Source organism: Pongo abelii, chromosome X (assembly GCF_028885655.2).
Source record: "Pongo abelii isolate AG06213 chromosome X, NHGRI_mPonAbe1-v2.0_pri, whole genome shotgun sequence".
Taxonomy (NCBI): domain Eukaryota; kingdom Metazoa; phylum Chordata; class Mammalia; order Primates; family Hominidae; genus Pongo; species Pongo abelii.
Genome location: NC_072008.2, coordinates 24274799 through 24295379, shown reverse-complemented (window position 1 = coordinate 24295379; position 20581 = coordinate 24274799). Strand labels below are relative to the sequence as shown.

General features: G+C 40.9%; 1 protein-coding gene across 26 annotated transcripts in view; it reads right to left on the bottom strand.

Moving 5' to 3' along the window:
• Nucleotides 1-20581, bottom strand: part of ZFX (zinc finger protein X-linked) — a 133842-nt gene that overhangs the window by 28394 nt on the left and 84867 nt on the right. For 12 of the 26 annotated variants that reach the window (XM_063721359.1, XM_063721358.1, XM_063721351.1 and 9 more), the window contains 2 exons: nt 14275-14360; nt 7317-7895 (listed from right to left, as the gene is read on the bottom strand). In XM_063721359.1, coding sequence (XP_063577429.1) covers nt 7317-7895; nt 14275-14332 — 637 coding nt within the window. In that variant the 5' untranslated portion in view covers nt 14333-14360. Of the gene's footprint in view, nt 1-7316; nt 7896-9864; nt 9954-11628; nt 11684-13351; nt 13469-14274; nt 14361-20581 lie in introns of those variants that run through there. The other 14 variants (XM_054544416.1, XM_063721349.1, XM_024240777.3 and 11 more) reach the window with 4 other exon arrangements.

Below are 20581 nucleotides of genomic sequence, written 5' to 3'. Positions count from 1 at the left end.
TTGTCATGTAAACACAAATTTGAAAAAAATTAATACTTTTCAGTTAGAAAAACAACAGAATGGGGTTTGGAAGCTGTCTGGGCTTCTGCTAGAATGAGTTAAATAAAAAAAATGCTTAACCCCTCCCAACAAATAATTTTTTAACATTGTTGAAATTTGGTATTCATTATTATTGTAAATTGCAGTTATCTTTGGAATTCTATTTGCCTCCCCCATCTACCAATAAGCACTATTTATCATGAACTCTACTGCTTTGTAGTATTAAATCATACACACATACACACAAATATACATACACAGAGACACACAGAGAGAAAGGGGGGCCAATAAGACAATTAAGAGTGGACACTTTGGAATAAAACATAACTGGTTTCAAAGCCTCACCCTAATGCTGCTGGGTGTGACCTTGGAGAAGCTATTATTCGAGGCTGCAGTGCACTATGATCAGACCTTCAGATAGCCACTGTACATTTACAGGCATGTATGTATGTATGTATGTATGCCAGGCATGTATGTATGCCTGGGCAACACAGTGAGATCTCATCTCAAAAACTAACTGTATTTTCAATTCCGGCACATAGATATCATTTATTGAAGATTTACTATTACCTATTTTTATCAAGAGACAATAGCTACTGGTAGGGAAGAAATGTATCGTTAATGCCTTGGATGAGGCATGATGTACACAGACTTTCAGCTATAACATTCATATATTCATTTATTCAACAAATATTTATTTCATACCTAATATACATATGGTGTGATGGGGAAGATACAAAAGCAGCAAAGATGCAATAAATAGTTCCTGCCCTCAAGAAACATATAATTAACTTAGAAGCCAATCATAAAATCTAGATTGCAAAGACTAAAGAAGTCAGTCATCCTGACCTCAAAGGTAGCTATATACTGGGACAATGTGTCTATATACACAACCATGATATTATAAAGAATGAGGATTGCTTCATCATCATTTATTGTTGTTTTGTGTGGTTTTTTGGTTTTTGGTTTTTTTTAGAGATGGGGTCTCGTTCTGTCACTCGGGCTGAAGTGCAATGGTATGATTACAGCTCACTGCAACCTCGAACTCCTGTGCTCAAGGGATCCTCCTGCCTCTGCCTCCTGAGCAGCTGGGACCACAGGCACACGCCACCACACCAGCTAATCTTTTTTTTTTTGGGGTTGTGGGGAGTAGAGATGGGGTCTCGCCATGTTGCCCAGGCTGGTCTCCAACTCCTTACCCTCGAGATCCTCCCACCTCAGCCTCCCAAAATGCTGGGATTACAGGTGTGAGCCACCTTACCTGGCCCATCATCATTTTAAATGAGACCTGCAGAGGGAAGAAACCTGCCAAGATGGATACTAAAGACATTATAAAAGCTGTTTATTAGACACTCAGATCCAGTAACTTACTGAAACTTTTAAAGAAAATAGAGTAGAAAAGAGAGTACTTGGACATCTGGCCACATTTCTGACCTAAAGATAAAGTGTTTAATAAATATAAGAATTCAGAGATACTACCATCTTTCATCATAATATGAAAAGCATTAAAGCTGACTACCGATAATGGTATCTCCACATTCTCTATCATGGATTAAATCAGCCCATAGTTTCTCTATATACTTACGACAAAACCTTTGTTAATCCTTAACTTCTGAAATCAATATAGGTGTTTTAGGGGGGTTTTGGGAGGGTTTTTTTTTTTTTAAGAAACAGGGTCTCATTCTGTCGCCCAGGCTGGAGTACAGTGGCGCAATCAAGGGTCACTGTGACCTCTGAACTCCTAGGCTCAAGCGACCCTCCCCCATCTCGGCTTCCGAAAGTGTTGCGATTACAGGCATAAGCCATCGTGCCCGACCTCAGTATAGGTTTTAAGTTAAAATGCATCATTAAGGCCGGACGTGGTGGCTCAAGCCTGTAATCCTAGCACTTTGGGAGGCCGAGGTGAGCAGATCGCTTGAGGCCAGAGTTTGAGACCAGCCTGGCCAACATGGTGAAACTGAGTCTCTACTAAAAATACAAAAATTAGCCAGGCGTGGTGGCATGCGCCTGTAGTCACAGCTACTCAGGAGGCTGAGGCAGGAGAATCACTTGAACCTGGGAGGTGGAGGCTGCAGTGAACCAAGATCATGCCACTGCACTCCAGCCTGGGCGACAGAGCAAGACTCTGTCTCAAAAATAAATTAATTAAAATAAAATGCATCATTAAGTATCTTTGCTGGGAGGCACAGCCAAGAGAAATGTTAATTCTAAAGTGTTCAATTGGTTTGATCCCAAAGCCAATAGTAAATTAAATTTTAAAATATGATCATTACTTTGAAAGGAAAGGGGATGATGAAGTAGAGGGAAGTAAGAGTGCAAAAGTGGCTGTAGAGGCCGGGCAAGGTGGCTCACACCTGAATTGAAGAATTTGGGGAGGCTGAAGTGGGCAAATTGCTTCAGCCCAGGCTGGTTCAAGACCAGATTCAAGACCAGCCTGGGCAACATGGCAAAACCCCTCTCTACAAAAAATATAAAAATTAGGCGGGTGTGGTGGCACATGCCTGTCATCCTAGCTACTCTCGAGGCGAGGGTGGAAAGATTGCTTGAGCGCAGGAGGCAGAGGTGGTAGTGAGCCACGACGGCACCACTGCACTCCAGCCTGGGTAAGGGAGCAAGACTTCATCTCAAAAAAAATAATAATAATAGAGAAGACAAAAGATACTACTAAAGGCCACCATCTCTAAACCCAATTTAAAAACAACCATTTCATTATAGTGAAATAGGGGAATAGCACATGTGTGCACGCAAATGCTCATGTGCGTATGTATTTGTTTAAATGTATCTCTGCATTATTTGAGTTTGGATATGTTTTATTTTAAAAGGAAAGAAATTATATTACCAAAATATATACACATACATAAAATATATATTAAAATATATAAAATACACTAATAGCCATTTATGTTCATCCATATTCACTTTTTCAGGAACATTAAAATCTATATAAATTAGAAGAAACCCAGGGCCTAAAGATGACTATAAATAAAATTTTTAATGAAAATTTTACAAGTCTGTAAAATTTTACATGTTTTGTATTACAGATTCTGTAATACAAGAACCTGATATGCTGAGTCAATTGTTACTAAAACAACTTCTGGGTTTTTTTCAATGACTTCCTTGGAGGGCTGAACTTCCTAAAAGAGGAGAAAGTAAAGGCAAGAGATAGTGTGCAGTTAAAGGGCAAACCAATACCATGCATTTTACTCCTTAGCAAAAAAGCTGAGGAAGACAGAAAACGCAGAAAGTGCAGAGAGAAGTCAAGGAGAAGCGAGAGTGCTTTCTCCTCTTCAGTATTTCACCAGGCCCTCTTCCCCTCACAAACTGGGACGAACTCAACTCTCTGCTTTCTCTAGCCTTGGTCCTGGGTTGCCCAGTCTTGTAATAGAAAATCTGGCAGTCGTAAGGGTTGAGTAACCCTTATCCAAAATACTTGGACCAGAAGTGTTTCAGACTTTCGTGGATTTTGCAATATTTGCATATACATAATGAGATACCTTAGGGATGGGACCCAAGTCTAAACATGAAATTTATCTGTGTTTCAGCCAGGCACGGTGGCTCACGCCTGTAATCCCAGCACTTTGGGAGGCTGAGGCGGATGGATCACTTGAGGTAAGGAGTTCAATCGAGATCAGCTTGGCCAACATGGCAAAACCCCGTCTCTACTAAAAATACAAAAAAATTAGCTGGGCATAGTGGAAAGTGCCTGTAATCCCAGCTACTCAGGAGGCCAAGGCATGAGAATCGCTTGAACCCGGGAGGCGCAGGTTGCAGTAAGCCAAGATGGCACCATTGCACTCCAGCCTGGGCAACAGAGTGAGACTCCATCTCAAAAATAAAATAAAATAAAATAGACTCCTAACCTCAGCTGGCCCCTCAATGCGGTTCAGCAATCTATCTCATAAATTCTTGGCTTCCTACACTGGCCCATCCCCAAAAGACTAAAGCTTTTCAACCCTTTGCCATTATCCTTCAGCTTTCCACCCAACCTCTGCAGTCCTTCCATATGTGCAGATGAATCTGCTTCACAAGACAAAATAGCTCCCAACATTCAAGCACTCCTTTTACCTTCTGTCCCTGGAAAGGGGCCTCATCCTTAACTGCCTTCCTGTCTCAGAGAAGGGGACTCACTTTCCCTCTCCAGGACTTACCTAACAGCCGTCTCCTGCAGCCGTGGACCCCAGTCCCTTCCCCTTCTCTGGAACCTGCTCCACTAGCCAGCCCATCCTTTCTTTATCTTCAGGTTCTCTCTGTCCAGTGATTTTTTTTTCCCTTAAGTCTATAAACATGTTCAACTTACTTTCGCCATCCAGGCAACCACCAAAAGCTATACTCCCACCTCTTCAGTCCCTTTGCTGACCAAAATGGCAATTTATCCAAACCGCTTTACCTAACTCTACTTCCACTAACTTCTCAATCCATCACAGCTCATCTCTTCCATCTCCTCTCCAATAGCCCATGCCTTACTGAACCTACTCTAATTTAGATACCAATGACCTCCTAAATGCCAAACAAAAAAGCCTGCGTTCTCCTCAGTGGCTGATAACTTGTAGAAACTCTATTCTTAACAGTGTTGGAAACACTTTTTCTCCTCCTTCTCTTCCCAAAACCTCCTGATTTTTCAAGGACTCTTTTCTGCCTACTTCTTAAATACCTAAAGGAGCCATACTTGACACTCTTATTCGACAAGCATACTCTGGGGACTACCATCTATTTCCATATATGATACTGCCTACATTCTGTTGTCCTAAATTTCTTCCTCTAGCAACAAACTCTCTCAAAAGCATCAAAGTCATATTTTCAACTGCCTAGAAAAAACATCCACCAGCAAGCAACTCAAACTGTAACAGATCCCAAATCTTCCCCCTTCCCCCACCTTCCCCCACCAAACCTACTCCTCCTTTCAGGTAATGGCATGAGTAGGCATCCAATCTCCCAAGGTAGAACACTTAGGGTCATCCTTGAATTATCTTTCTTCCTCAAACCCCTAGGCTCTTTTATCTATCATCAAATCTCATCCATTTTTCTTCCTAATCTCTCTTGAATGCAGCTACCTCTCTGTCCCCTTTACTATTATTAATGTACTTCAGATCATCTTATATATGAACCATTTCAACAGTTCACTGCCACTAATCTCTCCCTCCCTTAAGTCTTCTTCCACAAACAAGGATTATCATCCTAAAATAAATTCAAAATTGAAACAGGATAACGTATTTTTCCCTATCACACTGGCAAAAACTAAAAAGAAAAATAATACTCTGTGTTGGTTCCAGTGTAGGGAAATGAACATTCTCATAAACTTGGTGAAGGGAATATTAAGGCAAAATACCAAGAGAATTTAACCAAACTTCAAGCATAACCAAACTTGTCAATGTGTACACCTTTTGATCTATCAATTCTATTTCTACAAATTTATTTTAAGGAATAAAACAGAACGTACACAAAGATATAAAAGTGTATCCTAAAGTTCCCATCATTATCAGCAATATCGGCAAAGGCCAGAACTTTTTTCTTTTTTAATATACTATAGTATATGCCTAGAATGTCTTCCTGCCACCCGTGCCCTTCATCCTGTAAAACTAGAATTCATCCTTGATTTCAAAGGTCAGCTACTCCATCCCATCTCCACGGCAGTTTAGTCACACCTCTGCATCACACTACAAACTTTCTCTCCCACAGCAGATCAAAAGCTCTCCAGGGATAATGGTCTTCTGTATGTATTTATTTAGCACGTATCTGTATCTACGCTACCTACAACAATGTCTCACACATTAAGGGTCCAATAAACGTGTTGAATGAAGGCATTTTCTTCCCTTTTCCACAAATAATTCTTTGATTTTCAGAATCTCAAGAAGTTTTCAAAGGAGTTTCAAAATCTCAAAGAAGTTTCCTAAAATGCTGGTGGACTCCAATATATTAATGTTATATTAAATTCCTTATTAAAACAGGTATTAGAACAAAGCAAATATTCTTGTAAATTTATAAATAGTCTGTGAATCCTTTATATTTTAGGTTTAGTTCCTTAAGGCATAAGAATTTCCATACTGGGTCAGAACCGTGGCCTAGCCTATCTAGAATTTTATCTCCGAAATTGGTACCAAGAAGTATGTTGTAAGAAGATAACGGCTGTCTTTCCAGATGCTAAGATAAACATGTAAAGGTGTGTTTCAAAATACTTTACTTTTCTCCAATAACCTAATATGAATCCATCATACTTGATACTATGTTTTGGAATCATGTTTCATACTATACCAGAGCTCTTTTTCATGTTATCTGTTATGTAGTGTTTTACATATTATGTAAGTACATAAGTATTACATAAACAGTACCGTGTATCCATATTCAAGAAAATAAGTAGCAGCGTGATACCTCACACCTGTAATCCTCCCACTTTGGAAGGCCAAGGCAGGCGGATTACCTGAGCTCAGGAGTTCGAGACCAGACTAGGCAACATGGCAAAACACCCTCTCTACTAAAAATACAAAAAATTAGCCAGGCGTGGTGGTGCGTGCCTACAATCCCAGCTACTCGGGAGGCTGAGGCACAAGAATCACTTGAACTCGAGAGGCAGAGTTTACAGCGAGCTGAGATCACGCCACTACACTCCAGCCTGGGCGACAGAGCAGACTCTCCCTCCAAAAAAAAAAAAAGAATGTAAGTAGCTTGGTTAGACATTTTTTTTTCTAAGTTGAACTCCTTTTAGGTTTCAAGAGCATTCATAATTCTAATAAAGGCTGGTAACAGCCTAATCACATTCTTCATGATTCCAAAGTTCAATTCTGTTCCTTTCAGCTTTTTTTTTTTTTTTTTTTTTGAGAAGGAGTCTTGCTCTGTCACCCAGGCTGAAGTGCAGTGGCACAATCTTGGCTGACTGCAACCTCTGGCTCCCGGGTTCAAGCGATTCTCCTGCCTCAGCCTCCCAAGTAGCTGGGATTACAGGCGCCCACCACCACACCCGGTTAATTTTTGTATTTTTAGTAGAGACGGGGTTTCACCATGTTGGTTGGCCAGGCTGGTCTCGAACTCCTGACCTCAGGTGATCCACCTGCCTTGGCCTCCCAAAGTGCTGGGACTACAGGCATGAGCCACCACACCCGGCCTCACTTTTCCTAATTTTCAGTTATCTTGTAGGCTGCAAATGGAAACAATAATGCAGGTAGGTCTATGAGATTTACTTTAATTTTACAGACATTTAAGTCAAGAAAATTTCACCCCTGATGTAAATTAGGAGAGGCAGCCTACAAAAACACCTTTGACAATGACTGTACCCCAAGACTTACAGGAAATCATAAGGTAGTCCTCACAGTTGCCTTTGTCATCATCCTGCTGGTCCACAGGGATCCCATTGGCATCTATGACTGCTTCAGAGGCACAGTCTGCTACCAATACTTCTTCTGAAACTACGTCGGTAGTCAGAGGATCAGTGACAATTTCTGCTTCCACTACACTATCATGAACCACATGTTCAACATGTCCAACATGTCCAACGTCAGACACATGTATAGAATCACCCGTCAAGACGTGTTCTGGCATAGACATTGAGGCTGAAGTAATGTCAGAAGCTAAAACATCATCTGGGACTGTGCAATGTGCTAAAGAAACTTCTTCAGTTACATCTGAGTCCAGCACTTGCTCAGGAATGATGACCGTTTCAGATACATCTGCTTCTTCCATGATATCTGGGCACTGAACATCTTCTATAACAACGTCCTCAATAACATCTTGGATTACAACCGAATCTGGGTCATCAGGAACAAAGTTATGCACAGTTATGTCTGAATCCACAACATCTGAAACAAAAACAGTTTCTTGTACTTCCACAACAATTTGATCACCATCCATGTGTGTACCATCAGCTCCTTAAAAAAAAAAATTAAAATGACAAATTTCAGGTAAGTATGCATGACTACAATTAACGTAAATGTTACTTAATTTCTACTGGGAAAACAGACTAGCTCCTCAGTTTTCTTAAACATTAAGATAGATAAAAGAAATAAAGAGGGAATCTATTTTTGAATCACGTTTTTAACCCAAGAACTTTTGTAATCATCTCAAATCAATAGATTTTTAAAAATTAGGAGAACAAAGCAAATGAGGCACTCACAGGAGAAATACATACATGAAAGTAAAATTCTAGGCACACTAATAAAATCCATATATAGCCAGGTGCAATGGCTTCACACCTGTATTCCCACCACTTTGGGAAGCCAAGGTCAGGGGATCACTTGAAGCCAAGAGTCTGAGACCAGCCTGGGTAACATTGCGAAACCCTATCTCTACTAAAAACACAAAAATTAGCCAGGCATGGTAGCACAAGCCTATAATCCCAACTTCCCGGGAGGCTGAAGCAGAACTGCTTGAACCGGGGAGGCGGACGTTGCAGTGAGCCGAGGTGGCGCTGCTGCACTCCACCCTGGGTGACAAAGCAAGACTGTTTAAAAAAAAAAAAAAAGGGCCAGGAGCAGTGGCTCAGGCCTGTAATCCCAGCACTTTGGGAGGCCGAGACGGGCGGATGACCAGGTCAGAAGCTCGAGACCATCCTGGCTAACATGGTGAAAACCCGTCTCTACTAAAAATACAAAAAAAATGAGCCAGGTGTGGTGGCGGGCGCCTGTAGTCCCAGTTACTTGGGAGGCTGAGGCAGGAGAATGGCGTGAACCCCGGAGGCGGAGCTTGCAGTGAGCCGAGATCGCGCCACTGCACTCCAGCCTGGGCGACAGAGCAAGACTCCGTCTCAAAAAAAAAAAAAAAGAAAAGAAAACCATACACATAGGTACTTAAGGGAAGATTACAAAAATTAATTAAGTAGGCCAGGCGCGGTGGCTCACGCCTGTAATCCCAGCACTTTGGGAGGCCGAGGCAGGCGGATCACGAGCTCAGGAGATTGAGACCATTCTGGCTAACACAGTGAAACCCTGTCTCTACTAAAACTACAAAAATTAGCCGGGCGTGGTGGCAGGCGCCTGTAGTCCCAGCTACTCGGGAGGCTGAGACAGGAGAATGGTGTAAACCTGGAAGGCAGAGCTTGCAGTGAGCGGAGATCATGCCACTGCACTCCAGCCTGGGCAACAGAGCAAGACTCCGTCTCTAAGTCTCTTAAAAAAAAAAAAATTAAGTAATACAACTTCAGGTGACAAACATACTATTTTCCTTCATTATATGTGTTTTACCTTTTTGCTCCACCTCCCTCTCCTCAACTTATATTTGTTCTTATTTCCATCTCTCCCATGTGTTTCTTTTACTTCTATTTTTTTCCTTTCTCCCTTCACACGCTTCCCTTTTTTGTTCTGGTGCAATATACCACCAATATGCTCTATCTATGGCTATAGAAATTTAGAAATCATCTTCTGAATCTAGGACATACAAGGATCAAAGGATAAATTAAAAGAGGGACAAAAGGCCACAGTTGAGGAGGAAAGATAACTGGGTTGAGGAGGCTCTGGAGACTGATAGGCTAAATACAAGTGCAGCTGCGCTGGAGTGGTGGACATTGAGAGTAGTTGGAGCGGGAGCTGCCCCAACTTCATCAGGGTACGTTGCCTCCATCTAGCCTCCTCCCGTCCCCCTAGACCCCAACTCCCAAGGCAGTTCCTCGGAACATAGTTCCCCTACTCTAGTCCATTTTGCAGTTAAGGAATGAAGGTAGACGACTGAATCAATTGAAGCCCAGTGAGATTAAATGACTTAACCAAGATCACACAGTTTGCACAGTGTATGGTGCTCAGAAAATATTATTATGAATGAATGTCACAAATGGAAATAGAAATCAAATATCCTTATCAAAAATATAAGATAAAATAAAAGAAGGCTGGGCGCAGTGGCTCACACCTGTAATCCCAGCACTTTGGGAGGCCGAAGTAGGTGGATCCCGAGGTCAGGAGATCAAGACCATCCTGGCTAACACTGTGAAACCCCGTCTGTACGAAAAATACAAAAAATTAGCTGGGTGTGGTGGCATGCACCTGTGGTCCCAGCTACTAGGGAGGCTGAGGCAGGAGAATTGTTTGAACCCAAGAGGCGGAGGTTGCAGTGAGTCGAGATTGCACCACTGCACTCCAGCCTAGGCGACAGAGCAAGACTCCGTCTCAATAATTAATAAATAAATAAATAAAATATCTTGGCTTCTGTTCTAGAGAAAAGCAAAGAAAGTTTTATAAAAGTCTTACCTAAATAGCTATTCAGTAGATTAGTGCCTCTGGTTGACTCAGACCAGGCTGAGTCCAACCAGGTGCCTAACTCAATGACTGTGTGTCACTGGCCAGGCCCTCAGAGAAATACATAGCTTCATCAACAATCAAAAATGATCAGGTCTGGCGCGGTGGCTCACGCCTTGTAATCCCAGCACTAAGGGAGGCCAAGCTGGGCAGATTACCTGAGTCCAAGGGTTCGAGACCAACCTGGCCAACATGGTGAAACCCCGTCTCTACTAAAAATATAAAAATTAACCAGGCGTGGTGGTGCATGCCTGTAATCCCAGCTACTCGGGAGGCTGAAGCAGGAGAATCGCTTGAACCCAGGAGGCGGAGGTTGCATTGAGCCAAGATTGTACCACTGCACTCCAGCCTGGGCGACAGAGTAAGACTCTGTCTCAAAAAAAAAAAATCAAAGGCCAAAAAATATTAAAAATTATAGGAAGTCAACTAATATCTATTTTAATTACACCTAGAAATAATAAAAAGAATATGTTCACTTTAGGCTGGGAACGGTGGCTCACACCTGTAATCCCAGCACTTTGGGAGGCCAAGGCGGGCGAATCACCTGAGGTCAGGAGTTCGAGACCAGCCTGACCAACATGGAGAAACCCCATCTCTACTAAAGATACAAAATTAGCCGGACATGGTGGCACATGCCTGTAATCCCAGCTACTCGGGAGGCTGAGGCAGAATCATTTGAACCCGGGAGGTGGAGGTTGTGGTGAGCAAAGATCGCGCCATTGCACTCCAGCCTAGGCAACAAGAGCAAAACTCCATCTCAAAAAAAAAAAAAAAAAAGAGTATGTTCACTTTAATTTCTACAGAATTTCTACAAAATGCTTTACACTTGTTTTCAATATCCACAATATTATCATTAAGTAATAGATCACTAATCTCCATTTAGCATACATAAAGATGAAAGCATCTAGTGGCAAGAGCACTGGTTATAAAATATAAATCAGCTGGGCGCGGTGGCTCATGCCTGTAATCCCAGCACTTTGGGAGGCCGAGGCAGGCGAATCACTTGAGGTCAGGAGTTCGAGACCAGCCTGGTCAACATGGCAAAACCCCGTCTCTACTAAAAATACAAAAATTAGCCGGGCATGGTGGTCTGCACCAGTAATCTCAGCTACTCAGGAGGCTGAGACAGGACAATCACCTGAACCAGGGAGGTGGAAGTTGCAGTGAGCAGAGATCATGGCCACTGTACTCCAGCCTGGGCAACAGAGCAATTCTCCATCTCGAAAACAAAACAAAACCAAAAAAAAACAAAATCTAAATCAGAGAGTATATCAGGGTAGGCCACTTATTAGTTTTGTGACCTTGGGCAAGTCATTTAACCTCTGAGTTTCAGTTCCCTCATCAGTAAAATGAGGGCAGTAGTATCTGCCATGCATACCTCACAGGACTGTGGTGATGATCAAATGGGAATGTATGGGAAGTGTTCTGAAAAACTGTAATGAGAGGTTTCATTATTATTATGACATATGAAAACGGAGGCCCTGGCAGATTAAGTGACTTGCTCAAAGATAAACAAATACCATTAAGTGTTATCAATCAAAACTAAAACGCAATAGCCCTTCAATCTACCACTTAGTCCATTACCTAGGTTTGCCTGTGGCAAGATTAAGTAAACAAACACTGCACATTTTTCTCCAAAGAGTTTAGTCTCTTTCAAGTGTATTACTTATATTTCATGTTCCAAGGAAGAAAGAATTATAAACCTTACGTTTATCATTATCAAATTGAAATTACCAAACGAGTTAAAAGATTATCCCAAGTTGTTAAGAAATACACACACATCCCCACTGGATTTAGAGATTAAAGAAAATTTTAAAATTTGACCAAGCATAGTGGCTCACACCTGTAATCCCAGCACCATGGGAGGCCAAAGCGGGAGGATCACTTGTTTGAGACCAGCCTGGGCAACATAGCAAGACCCCGTTCTCCACAAAAAATAAAATTAGCTGGGCTTGATGGCGCACATCTGTAGTCCAAGCTACTCAGAAGGCTGAGGTAGGAGGATCCCTTGAGCACAGGAGTCCGAAGTTACAATGAGCTATAATCATGCCACCGTACTCTAGCCCAGGCAACAGGGTGAGACCCTGTCTCTAAAAGAAAAATAAAATAATAATAAAAAGAAAATTTTAGGGCTGGGTGCGGTGGCTCACCCCTGTAATCCCAGCACTTTGGGAGGCTGAGGCAGGCGGATCACGAGGTCAAGAGATCGAGACCATCCTAGCCAACATGGTGAAACCCCGTTCTACTAAAAATACAAAAAAATTAGCTGGGCGTGGTGGTGCACACCTGTAGTCCCAGCTACTCGGGAGGCTGAGGCAGGAGAATCACTTGAACTCAGGAGACAGAGGTTGCAGTGAGCCAAGATCGTGCCACTGCACTCCAGCCTGGCAACAGAGTAAGACTCTGTCTCAAAAAAAAAAAAAAAAATTAAAATTTAAAATCACTGACATTTAATTTCCTGATAAAGTTCATTGCTATTTCTTTAATACACTACAATCTGATCATTTACAGTCCAATGGAAAACTTATTAGCATTTTATTTATAATAAGGGTAGCTACCTAGTGTGATACAAAACCCTTTTATTTTTATTTTTTTTCTCTTTTGAGACCGAGTCTCATGCTAACACCCAGACTGGAGTGCAGTGGTGCGATCTCAGCTCACTGCAACCTCCGCCTCCCAGATTCAACCGATTCTCATGCCTCAGCCTCCCGAGTAGCTGGGATTACAGGTATGCACCACCACACCCAGATAATTTTTTTGTATTTTTAGTAGAGACGGGGTTTCACCATGTTGGCCAGGTTGGTCTTGAGCTCCTGGCCTCAAGTGATCCACCCACCTCAGCCTCCCAAAGTGCTGGGATTATATGTGCGAGCCACCATGTCTGGCCTCAAATCCCTTTTATGTTATAAAACCAAGTATAGGCCAGGCACGGTGGCTCACACCTGTACTCACGCCTGTAATCCCAATACTTATAGGAGACCGAGGCAGGCAGATCGCATGAGCCCACGGGTTCAAGACCAGCCTGGGCAACATGGCAAAACCCCGTCTCTACCCAAAAAAAAAAAAAAATACAAAAATTAGCCAGGCATTGTGGCACACACCTGTAGCCCCAGTTACTCGGGAAGCTGAGCAGATCACTTGAGCCTGGGAGGTGGAGGTTGCAGTGGACCCAGATGGCGCCACTGTGCTCCAGCCTGGGTGACAGAACGAGACCTTGTCTGAAAACAAAAAAACCCAGAACACAAGTGTAACCACTTTACAACGTTATATGATTATAACCATGGGTAATCTGAAATACATGTTTTCTAATACTGTTTTTTTCCTATTTTTAGAACTTCCTGAGTATAATTTTTCCTTGTACACTATGCGGAGTGAAGACTCCATCTTCCTGAAGCAGAATCTCTTTTTGGGAACTTGTGAGAGAGAGAGAGTTATAAAAATAGGACAGGGTCAATGTGGCAGACCTTCTTTATCTGCTGGGTATTGGAGAACAGAGAAATGACAGGATCCACATGTTATTTTACAGTGAGTACTCTGATCAGCAGGCTAGATAAGAGAGACTAAGGGTAAGGAAAATAATGCAAAAGTTATTTCCAGCCTAAGAATGAGACATAGAGCCTGTCTATGTGGTAGGCACTAGGATGAAGAAGAGCAGATGTAAACAAAGAATATTTTTTCTTTTTCTTTTTTTAAACAAAGGTCCAAACAAAGCTAACAAGGAATATTTTCAAAGGGAAAAACAACAGGAATTAGGGACATAACTCGGCAAGATATTATCTTCATAACTGAAGATAAAACTAAGGTTTGATATCGCTGCTGTTACTGACAAGAATATGAGAGTTGGTTGTGAGGGAGCCACATCTTTGAGGAGGGTAATAATAATGTGCTCACCGCAACATCTGTGAATTTTGACAGGATAACAAGATAACCTGTGAATGATCAATGTGAGAGTTCTAGCAATTCATTGATGACAACCAACTCCAAATCTGGTAGATGGGAAGTGGAACAATTCAAGTAGTTATACCTGTTGCATCAAAAAATGAGTTTGGCTCTTGTTGTAATTCAAGCCCATCTTCATCCATGGCCTTTAATTCTCATCAGTCACAGCTCCTAAATCAGGGAAAAAAGTAAACCAAAGCCATTAGTTTTTTCATATCAGGTATTAAATGCCATCATGATAGTTTCATTTCTGAGACACTCAAATTATGTGAAATACAAATGTGTATCAAAAACTTATCTATCTAAAGTAAAATAGAACTTACTTGATTTACAATGATAAATGGGCATCTATATGACAAAGCAGGGCAGACAAACAAGTCAACTTTGCCTGGACTTCTTTTTAAGTTGAAGCAATAAATGTATTGCTTAGGTCCATCAAGAGCACACATCTTGATGAATTCTGATACATACATAAACCTTTGTAATCACTACCCTGATCAAAATATAGAACGCTTTTAAGACCCCAGCACTCTTGTGTCCTCAGTCTGTAATACCCCATGTTCCCACAAGGGTAACCAGTTTTGTTAAGATTCAACTTAAAATACATTCTGTAGCTTATTGGGGGAAATTTTTGCACAATTTTCATATTCTCTATATTTAATTAGTCTACTAAATTCCAACCAGTAGATTACACAACGATAAAAATTCAAAGTGCATAACTGTAGTAAACAACCTTTGGGATTCTGCCTAACCTCTCTTAACTAACCCTCTCATCTAGAGAAGTAAATTCCCATAGTGTATTTATATTCTCCTGGCCACAGGTGATTGGCACTAGCTATAAAGCGGTAAACAATAAGTTCATCTTTAAGCACGATAAAATCAAAGTCCTATCCCTGAGAATCCAAAACCATGAGCAAGAATCAGTGTCTGTCTGTCTGTCTGTCTGTCTGTCTGTCTCTCTCTCTCTCTCTCTCTCTCTCTGTCCTGGTGGCTGGAACGTAAAAGCTGAGAAAAGTCATTTTGCAACTCTGGCTTAGACTAGTGAATAAAAAATAAAAAGAATCCTGTGAGTGCCTTGAGTCATAGAATAGAGTAAGCAGGGAGGGGAGACAGCTCTTTAGCTCCTGGTTCTAGACCTATCTGAGGTCCAGCTATATTCCTGCCTTGAATTCTTGTAAGACATTCCAATGGCCTTAATTCTCCCTTTTCTACTTAAGCCAAAAACTTCTGACAAAAAGAACTCTAACCAATAATTTTCACCTTTACCACTTTTTTTGCTGATTTTATAAGTACTACATGCTTATTAAAATTTCAAATAACAGAAACACAAGTCATTTTTCTAAAGCTAGGTGACATCATTCCTCTGTTCAAAAATGTTTAATGGCTTCTTGCTCCCTCTAAATAAAGTTCAAACACCTGTCATCTTCTAAGTTCTGGCCCCAAACTACCTTCCCATCATCATCTCCCCTAACTTTCCTTCAAGCACTTCCCTCTACCACTGTCAGCATGTACACAAACACACGGCCCCCACCCAAACAAAGTTCAGCCAAACAAAAATGCTCAACATCCCCATAAAACCCCACCTTCATATTTGATTCAGGGTTCCTTCTACCTGGAACACCTTTCCCCCATTATCTCTGCTTTGATCTTTCCCTCTAAATCTCCTTCCCCACAAAAAAAGAGAAAGCTGGAAATAATTTTTCCCTCTGAAATTTCCGCAGCACTCTATTCTTCTTATTGTACTGGTTTGTCATATTATGATTATTTATATATGTCTTATTTACAGATACTAAATTACATATACAGTCCTTAAAAAAATCCACTAACATGGAATAGTAATGGAAATATCCATTAAATGTTGAGAAAATTAACATTCATAAAAGGAATTCTCAACATATCAACTCTGAGATATATTCTACTCATTTTTAAGAAATAGCATGTTTCATGTTATTTATTCAAACTGTTTCAAATAAAAGTAAATGGGCTGGGCATGGTGGCTAACGCCTGTAATGCCAGCACCGTGGGAGGCCGAGGTGGGTAGATCACCTGAGGTCAGGCGTTTGAGACCAGCCTGGCCAACATGGCGAAACCCCTCCTCTACTAAAATACAAAAAAATTAGCAGGGTATGGTGGCGCATGCCTGTAATCCCAGCTACTCAGGAGGCTGAGGCAGGAGAATCGCTTGAACCTGGGAGGCGGAGGTTGCAATGAGCTGAGATCATGCCATTGCACTCCAGCCTGGGCCATAGAGCAAGACTCTGTCTCAAAAAAAAAAAAAATTTAAGAAAAATTAAAGCAAATGAAAAACAGAAAGTGTATGTGCTCTGAAAAAGTTATTACTGCTCTACTCCTGCAAAACCACCTCTGGCTATAGAATACCTTTTCCCCCTTTTAAAAATGATAAATGTAAATTAATCTTCTAAGCATCAGCCGGACATGGTGGCTCACACCTGTAATCCCAGCACTTTGGGAGGCCGAGACGGGTGGATCACCTGAGGTCAGGAGTTCGAGACCAGCCTGGCCAACATGGCGCAACCCCATTGCTACTAAAAATACAAAAATTAGCCGGGCGTGGTGGTGGGTCCCTGTAATCCCAGCTACTCAGGAGGTTGAGGCAGGGAGAACTACTTGAATCCGGGAGGTGGAGGTTGCAGTGAGCCGAGACTGCACCACTGCACTCCAGCCTGGGCGACAGAGCGAGACTGTCTCAAAAATAAAAAATAAAAATTCTAAGCATTATGAAACACTATGACATTAAAGCAAGCCAATTAAGAAGGCAATAAAGGGGATACATTAAGGTATTTAAGCCCCTCACTGCACAAATTTCCCTACATAAACCCAATCCCATCAGCTCTAAGGACTCTCAACCTGCAGAACAACTTTTCTTGGCATTCATCCTCCTTGGCATTTCTATTAGAGTTTAACAATCATCTCCCTAATTTGTGAAGTGCTCTCCTTCCTCTGTTGCTTTAAGTGACTTCTAGTTATCTTCCCCCTTCTTAACTGCTGGCTGCTCAGCCTCTCCTCACCCCTTACTGCGGCTCTGCCCAGGTGTGTGCTCAACCCTCTCCTCTTCTGCTTTCTCTTTATTCCCATGGTTTCAACTACTATTTCCACAACAATGATTCCTACAATCATCCTAACATGTCCAATAGACTGTTGAATATTCTCATCTGGATAAAACCCAGCCTTCTCCTGATATGACCACTATGGCCTTTTTCTTCTTCCCTGCTCACAGTCAGATTGCCAGATCTTGTCAATTCTCCTCAACTTCTCAAGAATCCATCTTTTTTTTTTTTTTTTTTAATTCCTAGTTAGCATTCCCACTCAGCTTCATATTTCCTGATCCCTGGGGGATGAAAATAGCCTCTGGACTGGCCTTGCTCCTTTCTGCCACTCCCACAACAAATGACTAGACACCCTAATATTACACGTAAGGGCTGGTGCCAAGTATTGAGGCATTTCTGCAATCTGTAGGCAGATTAACCCTCCTGAAGCACTGCTTTGATCATACCACTTCCCTGCTCTGAACACTTCAGCAGTTCCTCAATACTCAGAGGCTCTGCAGTACTAACCCAAGCTACCATTAACAGACTGATCTGCTTTCTTCCCATCCTTTTACATCATGTGCATTTCCTAATAGATATTCTGGCCTACAAGGGGGTGCCCGCTCATCTCATCTTAAGTGAGCAGTAATTATTCAACAAACTATTGTTTTGCCTGGTCATTTTCCCTTCTGTTTTGTCATTACAAAAATTCAAACATTCTAAACAGAAATGACTATACCTCAACTTTGTAACCCCTCTGGAGTTAGAATACTAATTCCCTTTGACAATCAGAATGAAACTGTGTTCTCAGAACAGAACCTACTCAGAGAAGTTCTCAGATGTGATAAAGGAAAGGTGGAAAAAGGTACGTGATAATGTAACTGGCGGTGTCCATGCCTCTGTAGTACAAACCAAGCCCAGAGATCAGTTGAACCTAAAGAATAATAAGCAGGATGGTTCAGAGAACCAAGAATCTCAGAATTTGGGTGAACAAGTACTAACATTTAGTCTTACTATCAAACGCCCTCAAGGTATTTCTGGGACTCTACTAACACCTCAAACTCAGTAAGACATTCCCTTCCCAGTTATGAGAATCATGATCCTGAAAACAATTCACAGTGGAAAAACATAGTTTTTGGTAACAGATTGTGAGGACAGAAACTAAAAAAAAAAAAAAAAAGAAAAGAAAAACATATAGTTTTAAGGGAAATAATGGGCTGGGAGAACCCAGGAAATTCACAAAAATGTCCTTCCGTTCTTTAAAATAAAGCAATATCATCCTAGAAGAAGGTAATTATAAATAAAATATATAATAAAGCAATAAAAGTTAACAGGTATAGCAATGGCATTTTATCTATCTTAAATTAGGGATCACAGATATAATTTATTTGTTTTATATCTTTTGATGCTTAGATACTTCTGTGATCTCCCTCTTGGGCAAGTTAACAGGATTCTTATTTATTCACTTTGCTTTCTGCATCTAATATGCATATAAAAATCACTTTTCTGCTTCTGGTCTCCCAAACCTCAATGCCTGTTAATTCTATGACTCAACTCTAATTCTTCTAAGTCACACTCAGAGAACTAAATTTTATTATACATGGTAGAAGGAATGCTTAAGCTGCAGGAAAAGCAAACAAAGGCAAATGTGTCTACAACAATTTGTCTTAGAGGGAAATCAGAACTGGTGAAAACTTATATTTAAGGCCTAATTAATATCTTCTCTCTTAAGCTGCATTTCTTTCCTAATTTTCCCCCCATGTTGTTCAATGTTAGCCATCATTTCTCCAGATCTCATTTTCAAATCTGGAGTCATATTTCACTTCTCTGACTCTATCAGCCCTTAAATTAAATTCATCTCAAAGCCAGTAACTCTTATATTTATCACTTCCTCTTTCTCACTACTACCACTCTAACAAGTTCTCTTCTCACATGCAGACCATGTGGGGGCCTTTCAATCAAACGATTGAGCCCTTCTTGAACTTAGGAAAGTTTCTTTTTGTTTCTATACTTTCCTCCATTTTCTCCGTTCATTCTTACTAGCATTTATTACAGGACGTAAAAAGGCTACTAAATCTAGCTTCTATATTGCTTTAACTTTTCTCTCATATTTTCTATCCTTGTCTTTCTACTACACCCTCAGAGAATCCCTGAATTCTTTCTTCTAAGCTAGCTAATTTGATCTCCACCCCATCTACTGAATTTTTCTTTAAAAGATCATATTTTAATTCCAATAGTTTCTTTTCCAGAGCAATCTTTTCTTTTTTGGGTGGACATGATATTTTCCCAAATCTCTCTGTGGATTTAAAGTTCATTCTGTACCCTATATAAACTGTCTCCTCTGGTGTTTCATTATTCAGTTAGTTGAATTTGGTGCCTCTCTTTTAAACTGCTGGTTTTCCTGAAAAGCATGGTTCTTCCTGGTTGTCTATTCCTATTTGTAGATAAGGGTCCAGACTAGAGTTATATTCTGACTGCTGGGGTGAACTTCTTCAGCCCAAGTGATAATTCCTGTTTGCCCAACAATAAACTGAAATTCAGATCACAGGAGTCCTATCTAGAATGAGTCCATAGGCGAGAAAGAAACCATGTAACCAGCCAGGTTCTCCTTTAATGGTGGAAGAGTATTCCATCTTCCAGGTGCTGGAGGTTCAATATCCTTCAGGATAGCCACAAGCTACCTAAACTACTGCCCCTATCTTTCTTGCTATACAGCACTCACTTTGGAATTTCCTATGGACAAACAAGCAATTCAGAGAGCTGAATTTTGGGCATTATCCCAGCAGGAAAACCATTACGGGCACTTACACTAATAGGTAAATGGCTTAGTTTTCCATGGCTTTAATTATCTGGCTGTACTCATGGCTTGTTCTATCTCCAAGTGCCTCCCTGCTTTTGATGTTGGTGGTACTGCAGGATGCCAATTCTTGGCTGGTCCTTTCTACTTTCTGCAAAAGGTCACATGTTCACTAAGCTCTCTTGGGTTTTGACATTAATTGATTTCCAATTGCTTTATTCAACCAAAAATTCATCATATTCTGATTCATACCACTGAGGTTTTCTTGTTTCTCTGGATTTGTTTTTATATTCTTTATGTGATTTTAGAAGGAAGAAAAAATAAGTGCGTGTGTTCTCTAGTCTATGTTGAATTTGAAGTCATTATGCATTTTTATGTGCCAAATAAAACAGCATGGAAATATGTAAATATAAAAAAAGCAAAAGAACCTATGAGACAGTAATAAAAAAAAATCAGTAGTGGAAGGTTACAACAACTCTATCAACACTTAACAGATCAACCAGTATAAAAGGAAAGAGAAAGTGTATATAATCAATATTAATCTAATA